The 13,852-nt window shown below is 33.5% G+C and overlaps 1 protein-coding gene across 6 annotated transcripts in view; it reads right to left on the bottom strand.

The window, feature by feature from the left end:
• The window catches only part of Lrba (LPS responsive beige-like anchor protein), a 583,194-nt gene that overhangs the window by 399,244 nt on the left and 170,098 nt on the right, over window positions 1-13,852 (bottom strand). For all 6 annotated transcript variants that reach the window (XM_052180236.1, XM_052180237.1, XM_052180235.1 and 3 more), the window contains exon 35: window positions 1,939-2,003. In XM_052180236.1, coding sequence (XP_052036196.1) covers window positions 1,939-2,003 — 65 coding nt within the window. The remainder of the gene's footprint in view (window positions 1-1,938; window positions 2,004-13,852) is intronic.

Genomic DNA, 13,852 nt, shown 5'->3' on the forward strand with positions numbered 1-13,852 from the left:
CCCACCCACCCATCCTCTCCCTTCTCACCACCCTAGCATTCCCCTACACTGGGCAGCAAGCCAATACAGGACCAAGGGCCACTCCTCCCATTGATGCCAGATAAGGCCATCCTCTGCTACATATGCAGCTGGAAGAATGGGTCCCTCCATGAGTATTCTTTGGTTAGTAGTTTAGTCCTTGGAGCTCTGGGGGGTCTGGTTAGTTGATATTATTGGTCTTCCTATGGAGTTGCAAATGCCTTAGTTACCTCACATGGGATGATTTCTTCTAGATTCATCTATTGACCTGCCAAATTCATGACTTCATTTTTATAACAGAGGAGTAATACTCCATTGTACAATGTACCACTTTTCTTTATCCATTCATCTGATAAGGGACATCTAGGCTGTTTCCAGTTTCTACCTATTATGACTAGAGCAGGAATGAACATGGGTGAGCAAGTGCCTCTATAGCAGAATGAAGCATATTTGGGTATATGTCCAAGAGTGGCACAGCTGCATCTTTGGGACAGATCAATTCCCAGCAACCTGAGGAACCACCACACTGGCTTGCCAAGTGGCTGTATAAATTGGCATTTCCAGCACCAATGAGTAAGTGTACCCCTCACTCTGCACCCTGACCAGCATGAGATGCCATTTGTTTATCTTGGTTGTTCTAACTGATATAAGATGAAATTCCCAAATAGTTTTGATTTGCACCTCCCTGATGATTAAGGATACTAAACATTTCTTTACGAGTTTCTCAGCCATTTGTGTTTCTTCTTTTGAGAATTATCTTTAATTCTGCAACTTATTCTTAAAACTGGGTTGTTTTCTTTTTTTTTAATTATCTTTGTTTTTTTACAGTCTATTTTTTTTTAATTTGTCAAATATCTTAGATCTTAATGCTCAATCAGATATGTAGCTAGTACAATCAGTTCCCATTCTGTAGCCTAAGGCTCTGTCCCCATGGTGGTATCCTCTGCATACAGAAACTTTTCAGTTTCATGAGGCCTCATTTATTAATTGCTGTTCATAGTGTGGTGCTAGCAGTGCTCAGTTCACAAAGTCTTTCCTTGTATCAATGAGTTCAAGAATATTTACTATTTTTTCTTCTAACAGATTCAGTATATCTGGCCTTATGTTGAGGTGTTGGATCCATTTGGAGTTGAGTATTGTGCGGGGTGATAAGTATGGATCTTCTTGGAGTCATCTATATGTAGTTATCCAGTTTGGCCAGTGAGTATTTCTGGATTCAATATCAAAAATCAGGTGTCCACAGGAGTGTGGACTTATATATGGTTCTTCAATTTGATTCCATTGAGTATTGTGTGTTTCTATGCCAATACATATAATATGTATGCTTTTGTATACAATTTGAGATGAGGGAAGGCGATACCTCTAGGAGCTCTTTCATTTTTTTTAAAACAGTACCTCCCTTTTTGTTTCTATACTGCCAGTGCTTTTCTTTCTATCAGTAATTGTTCATTTTTTGAATTCTCTATTTCAGCTCTTTAAAGTGAAAATCATACCTGCTGATAACCCATAAAAATTTCTCACAAAATCATAACACAAAGTAGACTTGTGCTTCTCCTCATATCCAGACAATGACATAAGAGAAGAAAACACAGACATCAAATTCTAAAAAAAAAAAAAAATGGTTCTACAAACAAAAAATTTAAAGGAAGTTATGAATAAATTTGTCTTCTTATACTACAAATAGAAAATATCAGTTTATTTTTGCTATACCCAGATAAAATTATTGAAAATGAGAACCTCATCAGTGTAACCATGAAAATTATAGAATGACCACAGGTTGGCATAATTGTAGTAATCAATAGCCAAAAGTGCTAAAATATTGATTCAAAAACAACAAATACAGAATCCAAATAATCAGTTCATATGGAAGAATAAAAGAATATTTTAAAGTAAAATATAAATGAATATAAAATAAATTACCTTCCTTCATTGACAAGTTCAATAAAAGCAAGGCCTGCGTTCTTCTGAATAGAATTCTGCCACTCCTAAGAAAACAATGAGAAAGAGCTTAGGAAATTATGCTTAGGTTAGTTCCTTAATATCACAACAAAACAGCGTCCGTATCTATTTCAGTTCTCTCTAGTAATAAAAGGGACAGTATGCCAAACCTGCTGCTAACTCAACACAGCCCTGTGAACACAGATACAAAGAGACAGAAAGTCGCATTGAAGGAAGTGAGCACCTGCTTCAGTGTAAACCAAAAGAGCCAGTCCATATTTTGCCTGCCACTTTTGTGTCAAATTGTTATATACTAACTAAACAGAACATGGATTTATATCAGCAGCAGCAGCAGAAAATATTACAGAGATAATATTTTTAAAAGATAGTCAAAATGAAGACAGAATTGAGTAGTATAAAAATTTTAGTAACTAGAGTATACTCCTGCAAGAAACGGCCATTAATAACATAGAGAAAATGAGTTGGAACAAATCAGTTATAAACTGAAAACTATAATTTACTGGCATATAACCTAGCAATAAGTAGTATAAATTTCCAACTATATTCATTAATCATTAAAAATTTATATGTTAACTTTATCCACTAAAACAATGTCCATTAAAAGGCCTAGGAAGAAAATCAATCAGTAGAGTATGTTCAAATGAAGTTTTTTTATACTTACTCTCAACATTTATATAAAATAAGCATTAATACAATAAAGTCATTATGAGCTGAAATATTTTTAGAAATCCCAGTGAATATTGTCGTGATTGCACATTGACATGTTCCTATCTCTACATCTTGCTCTATGTATTTACATAAACTTGCACACATATCCTTTTTCTTAATACTTCAATCCTAGTTATAGTTAGATGTCCTTTTTTGTTTTTTCTTAAACTCTAAAATGAAAGACTGTACTCAGTTACTGGCCATTGCTCATCATTTAACAAATAATATTTATGAATGTAGTAATTAGTGCAGTTTTAAATTCTATGAAACTTCAAGAAAATTACATATGAATATGTGAATATTTCTCTTCTACTTTTAATTTTTTTGTAACCACATTTGTTCGACATTGTGTTTTAAGAAGCCAAAAAAGCTGAAAAACTAAGACAGCATGGCATGGTTGTGCTGAATGACTCAAACTTTCCCAACGGTGAACACTGTATCACACTAGTGAGTACTCGTGGTATAATGAAAATTAAACTCAAAACTAAGTAAGCATGCAAAGGCATCCGATGACAAGATCTTCCAAATGGGAGAAAGAGCAATGTATTATTTAAAAAAAAGAAGAAGGCATAAAAATTTTTCTTCATCCTGACATAAAGATGATATGTCCTTGGACATTTTACACTAGATTTTGTCACAGTAAACACAACTTTAAAATGCTTCTATTCTAGGTATTATTATTCTAACCCTTGTTAGCATTTAGGAAAGAAAAGACTATAGTATAGTTTCTCAAAATTCATCATCTGTTGTCATGCAACAGATTATGGAAACCCTAAATTCCTTTCACTAATGTAAATGAAATCAAGTGTAAAACAGATATTTCGATTTGGCTTGAAGCCCTTTTCTTTAGGGCAAATGATATTAACAAGTATGTGGTCCAACTAAAAGCAATCGAATTCAATGAAAGAATTTATCCTGAAAAAGGGCAAGCAGCACACCCACATTTCCTCTCACAGGGCCAGCAAGGAAATGAAGGTAAGCAGAAATTATAGAGAAGTCCTTGGATCCAGGGCAGAGAGTCCCACACTCCACTCTCACTGATCATAGAACCATGACAGTCAAACTGAATCTAAAACTAATCTCAAAATTGTTTATCTTTGACAGTATCATCTTGTATTCAAATTCATATTATATTATTCAGAAGTGTACTCAAAGAGGATTCATTATATAATTCAAATTTCATATAAAAACATGAACATACTCTTGTCTATATTTTCAATAAGCTGGTAAACTTTATTTTGATTTTATTTTTACCCAATGAATTCTTACCTAAAAATAAAATCATAAAATATTCCATTCAGATTCCAGAAAAAATATAAATAGGATTAATGAAGTTAGACTGAAAACATGTTGAAATTAGTACTTATAACTATATAAAAAAACAATTAAAATATACAGTGCCCTAAATGAAGACATCAAACAAAATAATACTTTTCTTTTAAATTAAAAATAAGTCAGATCAAGAATTGACTAAAGGTCTTCAATCCTATTCCATTGATCCGCTTGCCTGACATTGTACCAATACCATGCAGTTTTTATCACTATTGCTCTGTAGTAAAGTTTAAAGTCTGGGATACTGAATCCCCCTGAAGTTCTTTTACTGTTGAGAATAGTTTTAGCTATCCTGGGTTTTTTGTTATTCCAGATGAATTTGAGAATTGCTCTTTCTAGCTCTATGAAGAACTGGGTTGGGATTTTTATGGGGATAGCACTGAACAAATGGGACCTCATAAAACTACAAAGTTTCTGTAAGGCAAAGGACACTGTCAAGAGGACAAAACGTCAACCAACAGATTAGGAAAGGATCTTCACCAACCCTAAATCCGACAGAGGGCTAATATCTAATATATACAAAGAACTCAAGAAGGTAGAACCCAGAGAACCAAATAACCCCATTAAAAAGTGGGGTACGGAGCTAAACAAAGAATTTTCACATGAAGAACTTCGGAGGGCTGAGAAACACCTAAAGAAATATTCAACATCATTAATCATTAGGGAAATGCAAATCAAAACAACCCTGAGATTTCACCTCACACCTCACAAAGTCAAAAACTCAGGAGACAGCAGGTGTTGGCGAAGATGTGGAGAAAGAGGAACACTCCTCCACTGCTGGTGGGATTGCAAGATGATGCAACCACTTTGGAAATCAGTCTGGCGGTTCCTCAGAAAACTGGGCATGACACTTCCTGAGGACCCTGTTATACCACTCCTGGGCATATACCCAGAGGATTCTTCAGCATGCAATAAGGACACATGCTCCACTATGTTCATAGCAGCCCTATTTGTAGTAGCCAGAAGCTGGAAAGAACCAGGTGTTCCTCAATGGAGGAATGGATAAAAAAAACGGGGTATATTTACACAATGGAGTACTATTCAGCCATTAGAAACAATGAATTCATGAAATTCTTAGACAAATGGATGGAGCTGGAGAACATCATACTAAGTGAGGTAACCCAGTCTCAAAAGATCAATCATGGTATGCATTCACGGATAAGTGGATATTAGCCTAGAAACTTTGAATACCCAAGACATAATCCGCATATTAAATGATGTCCAAAAAGAATGGAGGAGTGGCCCCTGGTTCTGGAAAGACTCAGTGCAAGAGTATAGGAGAATTCCAGAACAGGGAAGCGGGAAGGGGTAGATGGAGGAACAGGGGGAGGGAAGAGGGCTTATGGGACTTGCGGGGAGTGGGGACCTAGAAAAGGGGAAATCATTTGAAATGTAAATAAAAAATATATAATTAAAAAAAAGAAAGAATTGACTAAAGGACTGGAGAGCTGGCTCAGTGGTTAAGAACACTGTCTGCTCTTCCAGAGTTCCTGAGTTTGATTCTTAGCAACCACATGGTAGCTCACAACCATCTCCAATAAGATCTAATGAGCTCTTCTGGCATGCAGGTGTACATGCTGGTAAAACACTCACAAACTAAACAAATAAGTCTTTTAAAAAAGAATTGACTAAAATGATATATACATAGTCTTAATTACCTTTAAAAATAGCATGAATGTTTAGGTTTCTGACTAAATGAAAAATTTCGCAAAAATAAATTTTTAATGATATTACTCATGAAACTAGTAAAATAAAGCCTATTAAATCTTACCTTTAAAATAGTTTTTAAAGAACAGAAAATATAAGTTAGACAAGAAGGTGCATAAAACAACTAGAGAATTACAATTTTTGTAGACACTCAAAAATTCGAATTTATCACTGGACATCTTGTTCATACAGAGGGCTCTATAAATCCTTTTCTGTTTGTTGTTTTGGTTAAGTAAAAGGAATAATATAATCAGCAACAGATAATTCTGTTCAGAATTAACAATGCATATGAGAAGGGAGCTGGAGCCTAAGATAAAACGCCCTTTGATTGTTTTTTGATAATCACAATGTTCAAAGCCAATACATTTTCTTTATAATAAAACACTCTCTACAATAATTTGTGGAAGTTGCCAAAACTAAAAAGAATATTCATTAATCATGGTGTTTGAAGACATTTTTCCCCACTCAGAAACAATTATCAACAAGGCGTTAGTCTAAACAATTTTATAAACCACAGCTCAATACAACCTTTAGTGAGTTTTAATAGTTGAGAAAAAAGCTTAATGGTCATCATCTTTCATGAACATTTCAATATTTCATCACAGTATTTACAATTATGTAGTGATGCAAAATGCACAGTACATTTAAAGGTCTTGGTTATCCTTTCCCCAGAGGTCCTGATGAAAACACGTTAAAAGCCTCAAATCCAACCACTAATGCAAGTAAGTAATTTCAAAGCACACTTCAGCACTTTCAAGAGGAAGGACTCAAAAAGCAGCACAGTCAATAATTTCATACCTGTGCCTAAGCTATATTTAATTGATTATCACATCCGAGGACTGTAACTGTTGCCTAATCAATTTGTACTATGATATAACCTAAGGTTACTAATGTCTGAAGCCACGTAGTCACAAGTGTGAGCACAAGCAGGAAGACCACCACCCCACAAACGCCAAGCATGTGTCTGGGTAGGAAAGGTTTTTCTGACAGAAAAAGAAAGCCTTTACTAATGGTGTTACATGAATTCTCTATGTTCCTCAAACAAACATTGAGAAAAATAAACCACATGCTGATTATTAATTTAGTTTAATTTCTAACTTCCTGAGATAAACTTCAGTTTTATAAATAAATAAATAAATAAATAAATAAATAAATAAATAAATAAAACCATCATACAATTTATTTCTTGAAAGTATACTACATGGCTTTGCCTATATTTTAAAGGTAATAAAGTTTAAAAGAGTAATCTCTAAAATTTAACATATTCAAAAGCACATAAACTCAGGCCACATTTTCATAAGATTCATTACATTAATTTTTCCTATCAATTTCTTTTGAGAAGTCATCAGTTTTGATAATCAGTGAAATAACTTCTTACTTTGTGACCCTAAATTATTTCTAAATTGTATTTTAACCTTTTGAGTATTTTTTATGATTAACAAGCTAAGCATTTTATATACTTTTTAGAAGTTGGCCTATCTGCTCTTGAAAAGTCTATTCAAATAATTTGTGAATTTCTGCCATGACTTAATTTTGGTTTTAGACTTTCTACTCTGCTGACACAGGGTTTCCTGTAGGCCAGTTTAAAACCAAACATTCTATCAAATCAAAGCCAGCTTTGAACTCCTCATCCTTCTGCCTTTGCCTTCCAGGTGTACAGATTACGAAAGTTTACTCAGAGGACTTTAGTTTTCATACTTCTAGGTGCTGCTCAGTTTCTTGCAGTTTGTTATATATTCAAAATCCTAATCTATTATTACGTGACAGTTTGCAAACATTATCTCTCAGTATGCATGCCTCCTCTTCACCCTTCGCTGTTCCTCTTGACAACAGGAGACGCTGAGATTTGAGATAACTGTATTTCTCTATTCTTTCTTTTTGTTGGTTCGCTAAATTGTTATTCTCTCCCAGAAAAGCAATGCACAAAAATATCCAACTGTCTCTGCTATATTCTCTAATGGAAGAATATTAGTTGCAAGTTTAATATGCAAGTCCTGACTCCATTTTGAGTGGGTTTTTAATACATCTTGCGAGACAGATGTCTAGTTGAATCTGTCTGGAAACTAATATACACTTTTGTTGGTATTAAATTCTGGCCAAAAACTCTTCTCCAATATGCTTTTATTGTTGGTAAAAGTCAGTTAGCTGTACCTGTGTTGGCACTCTTATCTGTTTCACTCACATTTGTGTTCATTTTAAAGTCAAGACTGTGTTTTTTCTGGCCACAACAGCCTTAAGTTACCTGAAGGACATTTATTGTTATTTCTTCAGCTATGTTTTTTTTTTATTCAAGACTGCATTGACTAATTACTCTCTCAAGGTTCCATTTAATTTTAGAATTGCTTTTATCTTTTTCTGCAAATGATAATCTGTATATCCTTTTCTGTAGTATGAACATCTAGTTCTTTGTGACAGTCAAAGAACATGGAATGTCTCTAGATTTTGGTATACTCTTTAATTTTTAGTCAATGTTTTTATATTTACGGAGTCAACAATATTCTTAGTTTTTTTTTCTTTTCTATTTATGGTAACCATTTTAAAATGAGACTGATTTCTAAACATAATATAGGTATATAAAATGTTATTGATTTTTGTATGTTCATTTTGTCTGACTTCATCTTCACTTCAGGTGGAATGTCCTTCTGTGACAGTAGAAACAAGTAACTGCCCTTGGAGAAGTACCAGTCTCATTTTTGTGAACCCATTTTTATATAAAAGCATAGTATGGCTCTACAAGTAAATGAAACACATTTCTAAGTAACTATTAAGTTAAAAATGAGAGAAAATGAATTCTATTAAAATCTGAGCAAACAGCTCAATTTTATACTTGTTAGCAAAGCAGCAACATCAAATGAAACCCTACGTACAAAAGAAATGGATATTTTAAAAGTATTCATGGAATGTATAAGCTGTAGAATTGAGTGAATAGAGGTTTATAAACTACAAAATATAAGGATAACAACACATACTCAAACATTTAATTATCTGAATATATCCTAATTTGTTTTCAAGTATGTCTAAAAATCATTCTTCAATCAATAATGAATTTCTAATAATTTCCTAATTCAATTCTTTGTTAGTATATTTCGCTGTCCAATATAGAAAGTGTGGTTTCCATAGACAGCACAGTTGTTCTAAGCCTTCCTAGCTTTAAGCTCCCCACAGATGATCATCATTAAGACTATCAGGGCTCCACACTCAGGAGCTATATAAATGTGTGCTATTAGTACATGGTCAGTCTGCATTGCAACTCAGCCTCTCCAGACATATGGCAACTCGTGCCCTTTGAGGTCTGAAGTCAAGTCTTCAGGGAATCTCAAAGCTTGAACTGAAATTACAAGGAGGGTTCATTAAAGACTGCTGGAGGGAGAGCATGAAAGACATCCATTACAACTATATAAAACAGCTAATTATTTTTGAACATTTTTAAGCCATCTAAAGTACTCAATGTAATAAAAAGTATTCACCAATCAAGTTACTTTTTAAAGCATTAGTTTCATGACCTGTCCACTTTTCTTCAAGGTTCTCACCTCCACCCTCAGTACGCTTAACACTCATTTCACAATGATCAAATAAAGATTTTAATATCATAGAATTAAATTATTCTCTAAAGCCTCTCCTACAGATTTAGAAGCATGTTCCACATGCACTCACTGTTTCTTTCTAAAATTTGGTTTGGATTAACATATATTATTATCTTGAACTCAGCCAGACATATACATATGGAAACGTTTCTATAACATTCTATAAAGGTGTCTGTTTCTATAATTTTTATTATAAACTGATGATCATAAAAAGTATGAGTATAAATTAATATAAAACCTCAGTCATTATGTAAAGAGCTATTCATCAAACATAAGCAAAAAAGAAAATATATGAAGGATAGAATGTTCAGTTGTAAATGTTTAAAATTAAGACTTTCCAATAATTGATGAATAGAAACTGATACTTCTGGTTATCTTCACATTGCCAGAACTTTATAATACAAAAAGCATAAATATTTTCTAATTAATAATTGCTGTCACTTTAACTGTTCAAATGTCTAGACCCTTTTTGACTTGGAAGAATAAAATCAGTATTAAGTTTCACAACAAAACAATGTTACTACTGAATATTTATTCAAGTGACAAATCTTTACAAAATATTACATAAAATTTATTAGTTTGCTGCAATCATTTCTTCAATGTACATATAGCTGTTCTGTGACAGACTAATTCCAAAAAGCAATTACAACCTCAATCCATATGTAAAAACACAACAGAAACAAGTACATTAACTCAGTTTAAAAAAAAAAATAAAAATCTAATGAAAACAGATTACCAATGATTTATCTGGATGTCTAGTGCTGAAGTTAATTACAAGTAACCCAATAAAAGAGTGCCTTTATTATTGTGTACCAAGTAACAGCCGTAGACTCAGAGGCTGAGCTCTTTATGCAGCCTCTCACATGCACAGTCCCACGGCACACAGCATTAAGAATTAAACATGTGGTAAATAAACCCATACAGAAAACAGCAGTTTTTAACTAAAAGCAGAAACTTTCCTGCTGTTTGGAGTCATCTAATTCTGCACACTAACTACCATACATATATATAATTCATTGAAATACTGTCAAGGTTAATATAAAATGAGATTTTAATTCAGTGCTCAAGTATAACTTCAAATAAAGAATAATTATAAAAACATACACATTTGGTTAGAATTCATCATGAGCAAGTAAGATTTATGTTTATGTTGTGAAATGATATGTCTTCAGAAGTAAAATTATATGAACATCATACTACGTATATCCATAAAACTCTGGTCTTAGATTTTAAACATATACCGAGAAACATACAAGGAATATTAATTTCTTAGGTGTTGAGCCATAACCCACTGGCCAACCATACAAATAATGACTTTGATTGTAGAAAGGCACAAGATTTAGTAATCTTCAAATATTTATCGATGTACTTAATTGGATGTTAGCTGATGCCGAGGACAGCACAGAGGTCCTGCGGCATGCTCAGGATGGACACCACAATGCCAGCCATTCTACCTACAACATAGCTCAAATAGCAATAGAAGTAACTCAAAAATCTGATTCTCTTAGATCTGAAGCCTTTTCTGTCTCAACATGATGCTCAAAATTGTGGTATTTAAGTATATTATTTACATGTGCAATGTTCCGTTTTGATAAATGTATGAATTTCAAGAGGTAAGATGAAGTAATGAAGAAATCTATCACCTGTGTACTTAGTATAGTTTTTGAAGCAGATTCTGATTCTTAAGAGAAACTTCTCCAATGATATTCATCCTTTATCCAAACTGACAAAACTTTGAGAACCATCATGTAACACAAATTTTGAATGATATATTTAGTAAGTTTTTAAACATTTTGAAAATCTATAAATTAAACATGAAATATATTAAAATAAAGGTGGTTTAAATAAGGACTGGATTTCACAAAGCAGACTTTTGACACTGAGGTTACTAACACTGCCAATGCTTCCTGAATTCTGGCACACTAGCCTTCCAAGGAAGAGCAATCAGCATGATAAGAACCAGTGTGGTAGAGTAACCTGTGACATCTACACAAAAAAGCCAATGTGACCCATAACTGTTATTTATATGGAAAAGAATGCAAAAGCTGTTGGGCTTTGAGAAGTTCTTGGAGTTAATACTTTATGGTTCAATAATGAAATCAGGTTGGACAGGACATGTGATTATAAATATAGATAGTGATCACAGAAATGAAAATAGTGTTGTTTTATTTTGTGAGATAAAGATATAAGACATAAATTAATTTCCTGAGAGGAAAATCAGAGGCACTGAGGAGACTGATGGAGAGAGAAGATTCTGTGTGCTGGAAACACAGTCAGTACAACAACTTCAATATTGTGGCCTACTTATTCCACAAGCAGTTCTGTATACTTTTTTTTTTTATGTTAAAGATGTTTATTTTCTTTTTTTTAAATTTTTTTATTCGATATAATTTATTTACATTTCAAATGATTTCCCCTTTTCTAGCTCCCCCACTCCCCGAAAGTCCCGTAAGCCCCCTTCTCTTCTCCTGTCCTCCCTCCCACCCCTTCCCACTTCCCCGTTCTGGTTTTGCCGAATACTGTTTCACTGAGTCTTTCCAGAACCAGGGGCCACTCCTCCTTTCTTCTTGTATCTCATTTGATGTGTGGATTATGTTTTGGGTATTCCAGTTTTCTAGGTTAATAACCACTTATTAGTGAGTGCTAACAAGATCGTAGTACACTCATAGTTCTCAGTAAGAAACCAAATCTTTGGAATTTAAAAGAAACTGATCCACTCAATGTTATTTGTTAGCCAGTAACAGGAGGAAAAATGTTGACAAATATTAAAAATCAGTCATCCTGGAATTTTCCTCCCTCAATCGTTTCTTTCAAAAATATCCAGTCACTTAGCTTCATATCTTGTTAGCATCATGATGTAACATCTAAACATCTATGTCATAAGATAGATGTGCCTACGTTATGGCATGACCAAAAGTTAGGTACTATCAAGATACAATAGATGGAATGCTTACAGAATGAGTGTGCCTGTGAAGGTACTACAGCACACAAAATAACCTTATCTCAAAACTCAACAAACAGTGTAGATGCTTTAAAGAGAAATCTAATTTAAATTTGTAACTCTAGATAAAAAAGGCTGGAGAGGCCAAATTTAATAAAGTACACTGACTGAAATCTATTATATCATAAGAATACTTTGTGTAAAAAATGTTATACTTGATCCTTTAAAAAAGGCATCAAAGGAAGATTAATCAAAGGAAATTTAAAACTACAGTTTTAAGTTAACCTTTTGTAATACAACTAGAAGACTGATTTAAAGTTGAATTAGGAGGGGGAGCACCAAGCCCCCCCCCCCAAAAAAAGCAATAATGACTGTGAAACAGGCACTGACCTATACTCACAGTTACCTTAAAAATCAAAGAGACATGCCATACTCTGGATATTCCCACTGTGTTCCTCCCTTTTCCTCTTTACTCAATCCAAAATTTAAAAAGAGGAGTTGTAAAACAGCAGGGAGTCAAATTAAAACACACTCTATTTTCAAATGTCTCCATACTCACAAGCTGACTTCCTGTCAGGAAGAGTTCCATTTCACTGAATACCTCAATCAGCAGGGAGCTTGCAGAATTAAGTGCCAGTTGATATTACTTTGTTTTGCATTTACCACCCTTGAGAATAATGTTCAAAGATGTCGTTACATAGCCAGCATGGTCTCATCCTTCTGACTAGACCGCTGAGCCACAGGGTGTACTGCCCATTCCACAAAATGTACCTTTTAAAGTTGTGTTTTCTAAATCCTAGTGTGCTGGTAAAGCAACGGGACGCCTGTATTTCAAACTGAACCCAGTATGTAAAATAAAGTTATGTTTTTCTTTGGTTGTAAAAAGCACTTTAATTAATATCAAAGAAAAGTCGACATCAAAATGTAAACAAAGAACGGGATACAGAGCATGTTCACTAACATACCATTTGATTTCAACATTTTAATACACATTTTCATGAAATAAATAATACCCTTGATTTACTTTGATTTTTGTGTGTTCTTGCTGTTGTATGAAGACAAAGGTTCCCACCTTCAAATATAAAGTTATTTTTATAAAATTTTGAAACAATTCAAAATATTGGGTTAATAAGCTGATGTCTGTTTTTTAATTGTCAGTTATTCTAAGATTTTTATGATCAATTCAACTATCATCTGTAGCTGTCAGAAATGTCTTATCTAGCTGGAAAGGTCTTTAGCATCATCTTATAAGGTCAACTATGTACACTGCACAAAAATTAAATTAGCTCTGAACACTTCACTGAGAATACCTATTCTTCCATTTACTGCAAATTACACAGATAAAGTGCTCACAGTTGCTCTGTGACAGAACTGACTGATTACAATGGAAGATTTTTTTCTCCCATATTAATGATAGGGTCTATGCTATTGATTCTTATTCCATTAGTGATCAAAATATCATAGTTATTAGCAATAATAAAAGCTGAGAAACAGTCAATTTATATCCACTAATTTTCTAAAAGTGTATTCCAAAGAAGGGGTATAAAAACATCAAAACAGAAAGAGTAACATAATAAAAATGCTGAAATATAAAACTGTATTA

The sequence above is a fragment of the Apodemus sylvaticus genome, chromosome 4 (assembly GCF_947179515.1).
Source record: "Apodemus sylvaticus chromosome 4, mApoSyl1.1, whole genome shotgun sequence".
NCBI lineage: Eukaryota > Metazoa > Chordata > Mammalia > Rodentia > Muridae > Apodemus > Apodemus sylvaticus.